Source organism: Aulostomus chinensis, chromosome 22 (genome assembly GCF_037954235.1).
Source record: "Aulostomus chinensis isolate RoL2024-O1b breed Wild chromosome 22, RoL_Achi_v1.0, whole genome shotgun sequence".
Lineage (NCBI taxonomy): Eukaryota > Metazoa > Chordata > Actinopteri > Syngnathiformes > Aulostomidae > Aulostomus > Aulostomus chinensis.
In genome coordinates, this window is record NC_141341.1 from 7,043,477 (window position 1) to 7,059,187 (window position 15,711).

The 15,711-nt window shown below is 41.5% G+C and overlaps 1 protein-coding gene across 4 annotated transcripts in view; it reads right to left on the bottom strand.

Annotated features, from left to right (window-relative positions):
• Positions 1 to 14,317, bottom strand: part of znf704 (zinc finger protein 704) — a 47,353-nt gene extending 33,036 nt beyond the window's left edge. Inside the window, exons 1-2 of one of the 4 annotated variants that reach the window (XM_086192911.1) lie at positions 13,926 to 14,317; positions 9,364 to 9,551 (exon numbers count right to left, since the gene is read on the bottom strand). In XM_086192911.1, the coding sequence (XP_086049037.1) occupies positions 9,364 to 9,551; positions 13,926 to 13,937 (200 nt within the window). In that variant the 5' untranslated portion in view covers positions 13,938 to 14,317. Of the gene's footprint in view, positions 1 to 9,363; positions 9,552 to 12,547; positions 13,120 to 13,427 lie in introns of those variants that run through there. The other 3 variants (XM_086192910.1, XM_086192909.1, XM_086192912.1) reach the window with 3 other exon arrangements.
• Positions 14,318 to 15,711: the final 1,394 nt, after the last annotated feature.

Sequence of the window (15,711 nt, forward strand, 5' to 3'; positions counted from 1 at the left end):
TAAACCACTGCTGGGGCCTGTTGTTACTATCAAAATATTGATGCTCTGCAGGTAACATTTAGCTCATGTTTTCATTTTTTTAAAAAAATTTAAAAAGATTTTGACCGCTGAAGTTTATCGATTCATTTATTCACATATTTACCAAATCGAATCGAAATTCTCTAAATATTTTGCCACGGCTATAATTGATATACGCCATTGATTTAGATTAATTAAGTACCGAACACTCCTATCAATCATTTGACAGCACCAAGATTTACATTAGTTTTTCATGGAGGAAACATCATTTCAAACTTTGAGAATGCATAGAGTTAAAAACAAACAAAAAAACAGCCAAGGTGTTGTGATTGAAAGGTCTTACCATACTTTAATAAGCTGCTATTATTGCTCAGTCATCATAAATCGCAGTGCAATTCTTTTGTAACTCAAAGACATATTGGAACATGATGTTGACTTTCTGTCACTCATTCCACATAAGCACAGGTGCTGATCAGGAGTTCACCATGCTACCTGTACGATTAAAGCTAAGCCTTTTCAATGACATGACGGTTTTTTTTCTCCAGAGTGTCAGGAGCTGACTGGACAGAACCAACTCTGAATTCATCTGCACAGATAAAATCATCACATACTACCTGAGAGGATGAATGTTCAGTTGAAGCGACAACTACTTCCACCTCCTCATTAGCACATGTTTGGACACAATACATGATACTGCATCAATTAGTACCACCTCCTATACTGTAGATGACCATAATGCACATCCGTCAATAGAATCAATTAGGGCTTTTTCTCTTCCAGCAGCACTTTGTGCCATCAGTCCATTAAAGCTGGGGACTATGGATTACTCTGAAGCAATGGAGGCCTACAAAGTCACATAAACATCGGCTTTGAGGCCCTGGGCTATGCATTATAGATAGCAAGCAGGGAACGATTACACACAAAGCTACCTTGCAGCAGATACAAGAACCACAATCTAGGGCAAATTAGCATATTAGTGACACTTTTTGTGAGGCCTTTGGTTGATTCATCTGTTGATTCATAACACTGGTGCTGTCAGGCCGACACATTCGGCCACTCTCGCTTGACAGCCATACAGAGGGTTCTAACTCCTAAGACGCTGTGTCATGTTTATTTACGACATCCACGCCTGCAAACAGATTTCTGAGGATGGCTTGAGATGAAAGTTAAACATGATTTCACCACAAGCATAATCAGTGTTAAGAATTCTAGGGTCAAATATGTTATTTCATTTAGATAAACTGACATTGTGGATTTCATTTTTACTCCATGCAGTGAACATGACTACAGCCCCAACATTGTAGTTAGCAGGTCGAATGCATGCTGAGGAACTAGCAGCCAGTTCTGAAGGCTTTGCTGATTAAGCAACACGCATATTTGTCTGCAAATAATGGCCACTATTCAACTTTGACAAAAGCTCTCACTGAATTAAGGTCCACCATCTACTAATCCGTGGTTTCCCATTTCCCTTCTCACATTCACCAATATTCACCATAGTTAATTAAAGAGCCAATTTGCATATAAATTCAAACTCACAACAGAGAATCACATGTGGCCGTTTTCTCAGGAGCCAGAACAAGAGCCACTGGTGTATGTGCAACAGGCTTGGCCCGTCTATTTAAGCATATGAAGTAGTTCTTATTCAGGGGGGGGGGGGGGGGAAATCAATATAAGTGGAAAATAGGGGTTGACAACATTGTCAGTTTTATATGTAATCTCAGTATGTTTAAGGCATACGGTACAGTTTGTCCGGTTGTGTTTGCCAGCCAAAGAGTTTTTAACTTGCCTCATCCAGTATTAAACTATGTAGCATTTTGAGATATAGGAGGTGTTGAACTGGATCATTGGTTTGGTGTGTAATTTCACCCCTGTAATGGAGTCATGAGATTCAGGTGTGAATGGAAGTTGCCAAATCCAAGAGGTTGACATGCAGCAACTGAAACTTTTGGCTGCAATGGGGTTTTTTTTGTATATCACTTTATTAAAACGATGAATGAACAACAAATTCTTCTTCCAACTCAGTGTTGTGCTGATCCAGTCCAGCAGACTTTACATAGTCAGACCAGCTGTTTACATTTAGGTGACAAAAAGAGGATTTTGTCCGTAAGTTTTAACTGACAGAGTGTATCTACAACGGGAAGAAACGCATCCACAAACTCTCAACAATGTAGTTACAGTTTTCAAGCCTTCAAAAAAGTAAATTGCGGTTACTTTGGTAGAGCAGAATGCTCAAGCAAACGTCCTCCTTGTATGTGTAATATCTGAGTAGTCCACATAGGCCATGGTTCAATAAGATGTGTTCCCTCAAGAAAAACCTTCATGCTAGAACATCACAATGACAGCACATAAGGTGCTTTTCTCTCAGCTGGTTTTAATCCCTTTTGCATTTATTCTTTTCCACCACAGAGAAGATCTAATTTTGTCCCATTATATGCAGTTATATTGTACTGAGGCACTAAAGATTGAGAGTGGGAGGGTAGAGTCAGGATCTGGTGATACATGGAACTCCCCTTGAAATTACTAATTTCCCAATGTTTCCACTGGTTGCTTCATATTCCAAAAATTGATCTTCAGATCTTGCTGAACCCATTTCAAGACACGAGAACATCTGGTGCCAAGATATGATCATCGATCTTTTAACCTCTTATGAGCTGCACTGAGGACCCCGGGTTCCTCCCTCGTGGCTGTTTTGAAGCCGATATTAAAACTGTCTTTTCCATCAGAAATCCTAGACAATGAAACAACCTACAATGACGTAACCAGGCAAAAGTCCACACTATGCCAGGTGAATATATCTGCTTACTTCTCACTTCGTTTCAGCTGTCCTTACATAATTTAAAAAAAAAGTATTTTGCCATTCAAAACTGTACTAAACAGCCATGAGAGTATAAATGTATTTAAATGGATTAGTTATTAACAGTGAGCCCCAAAACACCTGACAGCCATATAACTACTGTCAGTACATTTAGCTGAAGTGAACATCCCTGTATTTTCAGTAGGAGCATGATGTCACTCACCTGAATTTAATTTAAATCATGTCATCGCAATTGCAAAATCATTATTCTAACACTGGAATGACCACTGGGTAATGAGCATTGTCAATAGGCTGTGATTAAAAGACTGTCATATTCTAAAGAGACCGAGAGTTAACAACAGCTGAAGCACACAACTGCTGAATGGGCTGATCATTAGCCATGGTAACTGTCTGTGGCTCCAGCATCCAAGCACAGACTGGACGGTTTCACATGACAACAGCATGTTAGAAATTAAAAGGCAAAGCTCCCATGTAACTGAAGACATTTTATTAATGGTGTTTTTATTTTTTACTGATTAACTAATGACTTTTTTTTTTTTTTTTTTTACAACTTCGAAACACTTTTTATGCTTATTTTGAGCAATTCTGCATGCCCATGTACTGGGGTGACCTTAGAGCACTGTGAAAGAAAAGAAAACGAAGAAGAATCCTTTTAGCCAACATTTTCAAATGCCTGCAAACAATTTCTTGGCTATTTTCATTAGAAGAATGCAGAAAATACTGCCCGCTAAAGCAGTCATTATGACAAATGAATCTCATAAAATGTGGCCGTTATTGTGGGCCAGAAACCCACTATTACACATTGAGCTATGTCCTTATGTAAATACAAGCACATTTCTGTTTGATATTTTTAGATGTCTGTAGTCAGGCCAATCTGATACAGTTTAACAGATTATTTGACTCAACATACTTGGTTTGGTCAAGCAAATTGTTGCGGGGAAAAAAAACCTCAGAATTCAATCAGATAATTGTATGTGGAGACCAAGAGAGACCGTGAACAAGGGGAGGAAAGACAGAGATTGCGAGAGCTGTCTTTTCAGATTGTAATCGCATGGTTTCTGAACTCAACTGGCATCCAAACCGGGAAAACTGTTTTCTTTGGCAAACATTTAGTATTTCTCTCACTCCTCTCTTACTCTGTCACTCACACGACTCATCAACACGCCCCATCCTCCCCTCCTTTCTCTTATTTCGTAACTCAATGGCCGTCTTTTTTTCCATAAACACAAACACACTGTGCAAAAGGAGGAGCAGCTGTAACAGTGATCCAAAAGGCAAGAACCAACTATGAGCACAGGAAAAAACAAGCAGATTATAGACCCATGCCACCTTATCAAAAGACAAATTGCTAGTCCATTTGGGCCTTTTTTTGCACAGGATAGGGAGTGTTTGGCCCTGTTCCATTTCTTTCCGTTCCGGAGTTGGCTGATACACCAGGCTCTGAGTGCAGGACACATGGTTGGCTCAGCACAGTGAACTGTCTGATCTGCAAACGCCTTGATCAACAACAAAAATGATCAAAATTAACAGTTTAAATTGGTTTGTTTTAGCCCTGACGTTGGTTTTACAGTCAGTGCCATCCACCTACACCGGCCTTCCTGCCTGAAGTTACATCGACATATAATCATGACATAAATCAAATTAAATGTAGTCACTGTATTGGGCTTGCCGTGGGCTTGAAAAAAAATTACACAAACATAGAGGACCAATAAGGGGTCCAGTTATTTTCAGAAACATGAGTAACCTCAGTTAATACTAGAGAGGGAGGACTGTTGGCAGATTGAAAACGAGTGGATTTGAACTCTTAGATCTGTTGTTTTTGGATTTTGCAATAATAAGCAGAGCACTCTCTTGATTTCCCCTTCAACTAAGGTTATACTTCACTTCCCCTGCTAGCAATTAGTCTCCAGAATGCTATTTGTCAAAAGCCAAGCCATTCGTTTCCACTGGTCTGCCCCCGCCAGCTCTTGTTACAATTGACTGTTTCCTGCATAGAAAAAACATAAGCCCTGAGAGCAAGGAGCAGACCAAGCAGCTGGCTGAGACCCCAGCCCGACTATGTGAGTGTGAGAGGTGTCTAGGCCTTCAGTAAAGAGAAAATGAGACATTAAATATCTTGTAAATAAATCAGAAATCCGCCACACTGTGCAATTTCTGCCTCTAAATCTCCAGACACAGCACATTAGAAAAATATTTCATACTGGAACATATTTCTTTGGGCAGTTGGGAATATGGCCAATACAGAAAATAGGTCAATCATGGAATGAGACCTATTGATTTTTGGCTCAAGATCTGACAAAATGCAGGTGTGCTAAATGTGCTGTAAACAAATATGATGGAGGAAGCAACTCAATAAAGTATTGAGAGCTGGACAGGCTGACAGAACTATGAAATGTAGCTACACAAACCCCCTAAGGTATATGGCAAACTGTCATTTCTTCTATATTTTCCCAATGATTGCAGACGAGGCACTTCAGTGAGGTAGGAGACCTATTGTAACTGGGTTACAAGGGGCCTGGAGAACCATCAAACAGCCAGACATTTTCTTGGTAAATCACCAGTAGAGAGGAAACTTGTGAGAGTGCAATTAACAACCTCAAGGTCAGAGTTCTCTGGAGAGTTAGCTCTGAAAAAATCCCCTCTCCATCTTTTGTGCTATTATCCTCACAGCTACATACTGGAATACATGCTCTCTCTTTTACCCTCTTGTCCTCTTCACAAACACTTCATTCACTTTTTCCCTTGTTACTCCCTCATCCCCTTTACACGACCCCCCCCACCCCCCACCCCCCACCCCCAAGTCCTCCTCCACTTGCAAGGCCTTGCCTCCATTATAGATAAATGTTACTCTGCGGTCAGTGGCGACACCATTTCTTCCCCAGTGTCGGAGCAGGTTTGAAAATCAGTCGCAGGTGTGCAAAGGATGACAGCCATGGATCTTAATCTTGAGGCAATAATGGTGTTGTGCGCTTAAGAGGTCACTGCAGGGATACCTGAGAGAAGAACTCATACATGCTTGAAAAATGTGGCAGGAACAAACTCTCCTCAACTACATGCTCACACTTCTACAGACATTGGGCTGAAATTGATTTTATGAAGGCTAGTTTAGACATGGGTTTGATTTAGCACTTGACAAACACATTAGATCTTATGGATTTTCAGGACCAGGCTTTGAAGTTTATCCCCAAAATAATTAGATGTCAAATCCATGCCGCTAGCTAGGAATTGGACATTTCATGAGTTTATCTAAAAAAATTTAAAAAAATTAAAAAAAAGCCACTGACATTAGGGAGGGAGAAACTGGCTGAACTGTAACTATTTGGATACTTTCAGGCAGAAACTCTCTACTTCTTCTACGGAAATCTGAAAACACCTCAATATCTCATCATAGTTCCTTGGTCTGGATTACGAGCTTATTACATAATAACGTGCTTAAAGACAGAAGGTGACCGAGGCCCCTTGGCTGTAGTGCACAACATCCCTTGAAATCTGCCCTTTGTTCTTGACCTTGCACTTGAAGCTTGATACTTCTATAAATATGACTTACTTGTTGCGATAATTATTTTTGCTGGATGATAAATTACACAGAAAAAGTTTGTGACATTAATAAGTGTTTTTAGAAGAACATTTTATGGGGCTAATATAAGCTGATATTCACCCCAAAAAGCAATGACTGTTGAACTTAGAATATTTAGACATTTGAATGTGAAAGTACTATGAAAAAAATAAATAGACAAGTCAAGGATAGAGTGAAGGGTTTCTGCGAGTATGTCAGCAGTGTGGCTCTGATTTCCAAACACCTGATTGAATACAGTCAGCAGCTTGTTATGTGAAGTTTATAATAGAACTCATGGTTGGGGTCATATCTGATCTCTAGGGTAACGTTTTTTTCCTCTTGTACGTTACAGGAGATGACTAAATTCTTCTGGTAAAGACACAGAAAGACAAACATAAAGCTCAGGCTGTGTAAGCAAAACACACAGCCAAAATAAATAACTAAACACACTGGTAGTTTCTCAGTTTCACTCGGTGTGTCAGCTGTTTTTGCTTCACGAAACCTAATCTAACTGAAGCTGCTTCTTACAGAAGATACAAGCTACTGTATTAAATCAAATATTGTGAGGACTACTGCAGAAAATTCTAACTAATCATGGTTCAAACATTCCTGGGCTAAATAAAAACACAGCCTCCTTTGGCACATTCCTGTTGGAATTTTCGGCGGGGAGACAACTTGGGTGTGTCATCTCAGTTCGGGAGGACGTGTCCACACTAATAACGGAGAAGATGTGAAGGTCATGCTTTCAATCATCCAGTACATCAGGATTATTGCATCTTGAGAGTAAAGTCTGATTTATAAGACATTCCCCGTGGCTTTGTGGCTGTCAGATTCTCTCATTAAGAGGATAAACAGGAACTTGGCTTACAAAGTGATCGTCCCTGAGCTGAGGCAACATGCTGAAACCGTGCAAGGGCAGTAAGATAATCAATAAGCCATTTCACAATAACCATATAAATATCAATATCACCTCAATCCCTATGTAAGAGGGTAATTATAGTGGGACAGGTGTAAAACTTCTGTCTAATCCATATGATAGATAAGACTTAAAAAGAGATTTTTCCTCTTAATGGGTAACAGGAGAGCACCGAATCGATGATTCATCAACAAATTACAATTAAATATAACGCAGGGCCCAGGATGCAGTGATAAAGCTGCTTAAATGGGCGACTTTTACTGTACTTTTCAGTAGGCTGACATTGATTGGACAGCATGCAGGAGGAAAAGTAATGGGGAGTGATGTTCGATAACAGCATCATGCTTTACAAGGGATTAGTGCCTCCCATTTAATGGTGAAAGAGTGTTGTTTCTTTATTAGATGGCACTTCACTGCTGTGCTCTGCTGCCTATTAATGTTTAATTGTCCTGCTGTGGTCCTTCTTCAGGGGTGGATTTAGATTACGCTGACCCTCTAAAAATAATATTTGTCTATGTGTGTGTGCGCGTGGTGTTGAGAGGATCATTGAATTGAGTGAAGGGACAACTCATCCATCATAACACACAGTAATAACAGTTTACATTTGAACAGGACTGTGCATTCCACACCGCAGGATCAGATGTAGCCCACTTTGGAAAACAAGGAGGTGATAGCTGTCCTCCCACACAAATTTTGAACATATTTGTTGTCACACCTATTTTGGATTTAAGGTGACACAGAATTGATGCCTTCTTCCAAAGTAGCACATAAAGAAGTTAGACGTGCAAAGGAAAATTAATAAAGTGTTTTCTTTATTAAAGAGACAGGAGGAGACATCAAGATGCAAATATTAAATAATCTAATCACACACAAGAAATACAGAAAGTGCCAACCCTTTGAACTGCTTCAACTCTAAAAGACACATGGATACCAAACTTAGGTTCTTTTGTGAAAGGAACCTAATTGTTTTAATTAAAGATTCAATCACCCAAGAAATATAATATTCCTTTAAAGGAATGTTTCCCCCCCTTTTTTCTTTCTGACTCCAGAATTTAGAAAACAGCACCCAGATATTTTAAGCGTGAAGCCAATGGAGAGTCACCCATTTGTTTTTACAGGTTGAATTGTTCCCGACTATACCTAAGCAGCATTCACACCTCTTACGAACTCTACCAAAGTACACATGAAACAAACCTGGGACCACCAAGCAGACTTGGGCAATGAACTGAACTTCAGAGTCAAGAGCACTCAGGTCTGGGCTTGGGTCCCTGCAGTGAAAACTGCCCTTATTCTTCAAACTTTGTGTAGATTTGTCACTTTGTGTCAAAGCAAACTTAAGCTATCAGTCAACTCTTGATCTGGGAGTCAGGACAACGTATGTTAAGAACAATGTACTATGATTATCATTGTTGTTGGATTGTCAGCCTGTTGTTTCCTCCTAAAGTTGACAAACGGTGTTTATTGACAATGACAGTGACACGCTCACACCGACAAGCCCTGCTGAAGTGCGACCATAGGGTTTTTGTTCTGAAGCAGAAAAGACGTACGTGCAAGTGGGTAGCTGGCGGGATTTACAATGTAAGTTGACATCCATGGCCGTGATCCCACATTGAACCACTTATACAATTTCAGACACTATCAGAGGAATTTGATCTAAATAACCATAATTGCCTCGGCAACTTAAGCTTGATGAAATTACTGTAAAAGTGACTTTTTGAGTACATCTTTTTATCACCGGTTATCGTCACAGACAAACTAAATTGGTGTACAGTATAGCATGCTGTATGATGGCAAATGAATTATAAACCTATCTGGAATAAAAGTGGACCCCTGTCAGATGACATTGCACCACCACAATGGCTGAGAGGATCACATGAATAAATCAAACGTCAACCTATAAACTCCGTGATGAAACTCTGAGATGACATATCTATGTCATACACCTTCACTGAACTTTGCATCTATGACCTCAAGCCAAACTCCCTCCGAGACAGAAACAAGACTCAGGCTGTCAAAGAACTGGCAGGCTTGTATAAACACATACACACACTCTCCTACCTGGCATGAGGGACATCAATGCTGGAGGAGACCACCTTGCGTTTCTGCTCTAGCAGGGACACTGAGCGAGTGTCAGGGTCCCGGCCACCACGCTTGCCATCCACCACTCGCTGGTCCTCTGCTGCCTCTGGGCTAAGGGAGCAGCCTTCTATTTTCTGGCCATCTGTAGCTCCATTAATGGAGTTCTGCTGGAGAGGCATAGACAAATGAATATGAAATAAGTTTATATTGACCTCTTAATTTCTTCCTCAATCATGTACATGACAACAGAAATAAAACAAAATAACGCTTTAGATTAGTGATTCTTTAACCACAGAAACAGTCAACTGCTTGACGCAGAACCCCATGCACCACAACACTTAGTCTATCAGATACCATACTTGAAGCCACTGAGAAAATGATTGGCCAATCGGGTCGTCTGCTTCTGCTGAGATATAACACCCACTGCTTCTGCCATAGGTGTGGTGTGAGACTGTACCAACCATTTATCCATATTTGAGTAGGTTTGGTAACATGTTGTGTGCTAAAATGCCTTATTTTTTCAGCCCCAGGGAGGAAATATACTGGTGGACATGGCCTGTAGACCCGCTTGTGGCTGTACTATGCCTCTGATTGGGATGTACTTGGTGCCTTTAGGCTTGTGAGATGGATCAGGGTCAGAGCCAATCACAGGAAGAGAAAGAGTGAGACGGCACAGAATATTCTTGGGAGAAACAGTCACTCATTTTGAGAGGATAGTACAGTTTTGTTGTTTGTTTTTTTTTAATTTTCCATACTCCCTTACATAACTGTGCATACCCCTGTTTAGATAAAGTTGCTCATGAGGGTTGTTTGAGAGCTTCAGCCCTTGCAGCAAAATTTCAGCAACATACACAAACTATACTTTACAACATAAACACACACTTACCAACATTAATTTCTTGTTGACATAAAGGCCAGCACAAGAGAAAAGCCTTAAAACACCTACCTGCTGTGTGTGTGTGTATATATATATATATATATATATATATATATATATATATATATAAAAAACAATAACCCAACATGACCTCCTACCTTACACAACATCAACAAATGCATGCGCCTGAACATGAAACCCTGCATGCATGCGTGCACACACACGCACACACACACCTTTGTAGTTAACTAATGCCATTGGGCTCTTAGAAAAACACACAAGAAGGCCAAAACATTGCCAAACTGACACACACAACTGCCCATGCTGTAAAGCACTGAAAAGTATGACATTTACAGCAAAGGGTGTGTGTGTGTGTGTGTGTGTGTGTGTGTGTGTGATCTAGATCATTATCTCAAAGCACTGTAACACGATTAGGCTTTATTGTGGAAAAGGCAATGGCACCCACTTCAATCACTCATACAAACAACGCACACATACACACACACTCACTCACTCACTCACACTCACAAATACAAACACCAAGAGAACAATTTGCCCGAAATGAGTATTGAGTATCGCTCATGACAGAAGCAGCTCACATGAACACTCAGTGGTGCGCAAAACGCTCTGTGAAAACACGACTGGAGTAAAACAACAAGATGGATTACACAGGCTCTGGAAAGATTAGGTGTTGTGTTTGACAAGTGTGTACCCCTCCGATAAAACCAATGGAAATTCCTTCATTTCATCTGGTTTATGAACGATGGCAATTCACAGAGTCGGGACATTGTTAATCATGACAATTCATTTGGGAAATTTGATCTGCACGTGTCAAAAATGGTGATTGTCTGTGTGTGTGACACTACACTACAGATTGGTCATGCGAAAACCCCTCTATCTTTTTGGCAGACATGTTTTGCAGGAACCACCTGTATTTAAAGAATACCAGGATTACAGGTTTAATTATTAACCGATAAATTCCTGCTGCACTGACACAGTCCAGCTTTATGTTCACCATCAACTCTGCTGCTTGTGTAATAGAGGAAGTCTTTTTTTAATTCAAATTCAAAGCGCTTGCTTTCTAAATAAGAGTCCTTTTGCAAATGAGACAGAAATACCAGGAAGATGAAGCCAAAGCGATTAAAATGTGTGCATGTAACTTTCTGTGTTTAAAGAAATTATAATGCATAAATCTTTGGCTTAAATATTTCTTGTCACAGTCGCAGCATCCAAAACTGAACCCATGGTCACAGTGATTAGCCAACCAAAAAGGACAGCCTACACAGGCCTGCCCGGAATCACCACTTCAGAACAAAGAGTCACTCAGCTGCTGTCAACAATCTTGCTTCATTGACTCTAACGCCGGCGTTTGATCAACGAAAACAACAGCGAGAAACAACAAAAGCAAAGCAAAAACAAGCCGCATCTCTTTGTTAGCAGTGCGGAAACCTGCTCACACAATACACACTTGCACAAATCAACAAGTCAACAAGTGGCATGCTGTTCCCCCTGCAGAAAGGGTGTGTGTGTGTGTGTTGGGGGGGGGCTCTGATTGCCATACTGGGCATGGTGCCAAGCGTGCAGATTCTTTGGAGAATGCCACCAGTTGCCAACCTGGGGGTGCCCACTTTGCTGGCTGTACAGCTGCTGCTAAAATGGGGCGGCATGCTCTAAAAAACAACCCCCACTCCATAATTGAAAAATAGTATCACACACATCCTTGCAAACAAAAAGCAACACAGATGCACATGGGACACGGACACACACACACACACACACGCACACACACACACACAAGATCCCTCCTCCTCATTTTATGGCTTGTTTTCGACCTCTGTGGGGAATTGTGTTGTGCTGAAAGAGACTTGTCCATTGTGCTGACAGGACTGCGCGCGTAGCCTCAGCTGCACTACTCCAGCCTGTATGGTGGCTGTAACTGTCTGTGAAACAGCTTTTGTGAATGCAACACTGCCTACACAAATGTGTGCAAAACAAGAGAAGCATGCTGTCAATCTTGCATGTAGAGCTGGTGCCTTTTTTCTATGTGGATATAACTGTAGCTTGCAGCTGCATAAAGATAGCAAACCGTTCAGTCAGTGGAATGAGATTTCTTCCTACTGCTGTTGTATCTATAAATGCAAACCCTCCCTCAAGTTACAAAATACAGAAATGCGAACAGTTCGTGTGAGGAAAAAAAAAAAAACTAAACAAAACAAAATTTAAAAAATAATTCAGTTACAAAACTAGCACAACAAAGGTTGTCATAAGTTATCATCAGCAACTTACCAACATCCATGAAAATGTAAGGATACCTGAAACTGTATCAATCAATCAAAGGCTAAACAACCGTCAGTCACATGCACTCCTCACTCACTATAAAAAAAAGACACAACTCATACCTCCCCCATGCTGGATATGAGTTACATCCTGATCTGACTGGTCTATCTCATGCATTCTCTCGCTGAGGCCATGTGACACCAAAGCGGCATACAGGCACCACATGAAGGCAATTAGGTCACTAGTAATTAGGCCCCCATCAGACAACAAACTTAAACCTTCTACTCAGCTTCTGAAGCCGCAGGAAGCCGGTGGTTAAATTTTTTAACCGTTGTTTTTTAAAAAAAAAAAAATTTAAAAAGAGGGGCTTGCTGACAAAAGTGAATTCACATCCTGACACAACTGAGTGACAGCCAGCAATATTCATCTATCATAAATCCTAGGACAAAACCCATTCTCAAAAATGCAAATGTGCAATAATAAACAAGTCATAAACATGCTTATGTCATATGTGCATAAAACCTTGGAGCAGCTCTTCTATCGATCCAAATCGCTGCAGTCAGAGCCTGTTTGTTTGCATCGGCTTACCCACCCACTAGCCCACATAAACATTGCGCAGGCCCTGTCAAGCCCTTTGTCCCATATTTCTAATGTCGCCAAAAGTCATGACAGTCCCTTGTTTAAGAAAATAGGCGGCTAAATTTGCATAGTGGCAATCCAAAACATTGCAAATTCTGTCTCAGCGGGTTAAACGTGCCAGCAGCGGCAGAGGCAGCGGCGGCAGTGGTGGCGCCGTTCACACCGCTCCGACAAGGAAGCGGTTAATCGCTGCAAAACGCCGCACAACAACAACATCAGCGGTGCCGGCCGGAGAGCTCTGCACACACACCTTCAAGCTGGACTTGAGCGGTCCCTTCGGCGCGGTGTGGTTGAAGCCTGCGGCTATCTCCTCCTCGGAGAACTCCTTCAGGCTCCCGTCCTGCATGAGCACGGTGTAGACGCTGCGCCGGGCTCCCGCGGCCGAGACGTCTCTGTTTTCCTGCTTGACAGCCTGGACCACTCCTGTCACCGGGGCACCGTCCCCGGTCGGACTCGGTGCATAAACACGGCTGCCGAGAATCGACCGCTTCACCAAACGCCTCGTATGCATTTTTTTAAAAAAAATAAAATGTCTATCTGAATTCAGAGCAGACAAACCGGTGGATTTTAAATCATTAAACGTCGAATCGTGGCCGGTAAACAACGTCGAGAAAAACACAAAACCGCAGCGCGCTCTAACAAAATGTTAGAAAGCGACAACATACTCGGGAAGGCGAGAACTCTAAAACTACTCAAAAGCACCAAATAACTGTAGAACTTTAAAAATAGCACCCGACAAAAAGCTTACAATGCGCTTCATTTGCCGCTAAACAACCTCCACATCCAACCGGCTACCAATCTTCCTCTCCGTTCGACCTGTTTGTTTTCCCCACTGCTCCCTGTGAGCTGAGGAGGCGGCGGGAAAACATGGAGAAGACGCCGCCATCATGAATATATATGACGTTGGTACACGACAAAGCAATATGGCGGATAATCGGTGGGGAAAACACTTGAACGTCGAAGAACGAGGGCAAACGCGTCGAATTATTTCACTTCACTCGATTTCATTCATTGCCATTCCTTCAGGGATGGTGAAAGCGGTCGAAAATACCACCGTGAAGCGACTCCGGATCCAGTTTATGGGATATCCAGTTCGCAGTTACATCCAGCCGAGCAGAGCCTCTACCGGCGGAATGCTGCCTGTAAACATGTGCGGTCCCGCGGTCAAAGCGGCCTGCAATTGGTCGGCGCAGCACACGCCTCCACAAGCCCCACCGCTCCCCCTTCTCCTCCGACAGAAGGTAATGCAAGCCGGGAGGATGCTCCATTCAAAACAATGACGCAAGGATAGAGAGGAAACGAGAAGGGAGGGGAGGTATGGCAGAATGAAAGAAAAAAGGGGAATTTAGGCTATGGAGAAGAAACTCCATGCATAACCTAGTTGTAGACATGTACCCTACTTTTTCGGTGCCATGGGACTACTAAATTGCCAGTACTATGCCCTGGTTCTCAAGTAACTGTAGTGGACCAGTCTCCTCTGTTTTTTGAACGTAAACACAACAGGTTATGGGTGTCAGATGGGAGTTTCTTCACTATCATGCCAGTTTTATGCAATAAAGTTATTGGACTAAAGATTTAGGCCTTTAATAGCATCTGCAAAAAAAAACAAAAAAAAAAGCCCACCAAATCTTCTCCAGTCCTATCTGACAAACACGTTTTCCTCTACGTGCAATCACTCAATAGGTGGCAGAGATATAAAAGTCTGGATGGAAACACACACTGTTATATATTCAACTTAAGTTTGGCCCCAGTGCTTGTAATTTGATCACATTCATTTATGAAGGGCAATGACCGAACAGCCCCATGGTACTCTTTCAGTGGTCTTTATTACAACTCTATGCATTAACAGCTCTCACAGGTGGCTCATGCACTTAGAGAAACCAGCGGAATCCCCCCCCCCCCCCCCCCCCCAGGTGTGTTATATTATATAAATGCTCTGCATGTAGACTTTAGTGTGAATAATAGGCTTTGGCTAAAACCACTAAAATAAGTCAAATTTAAACTGAAATTGCTCTCAAAAAGCACAGACCGTACCAAGGCCAAAGAGTACTCCTCCATTATGTGCAAATCCACTCATGTCTCAGAGTAGACTTTTTCTATCTGGAATATGCCTAAATGTTTTCTTTTAATAAAGGTTAGTACATTTTCTGAAATGTTTATGAATGTGACATGAAGGTCCCATTTCACAAGGAAGAAATAAATCCCCACTGATAAGTCCCATATAAAGGTCCAAGAAATGTTTCTTGATTAAAAAAGGATGTACAATGTTATGTATGAATGTAAAATGTTACGTTTTGCCCTCTTGCAAAGTGGAATCCTTAAAAAAAAAAAAATCCTGGATCCCAATCAGTCTCAACAAATTGAAGAGTGTTTTCACAAGGGGGGGGGGGGGGGGGGGTCCCAGATGGTTGTGAGAAGAAAAAGGAAACAACAAAACTTTCCTTTCCTAAAAACTGTTTCTTTCGCTAAAAGTTATATATTTTGACTTGTTGGAAGAAAGAAACTAAGACAAAAGATGTTAAACCGTCGGACTG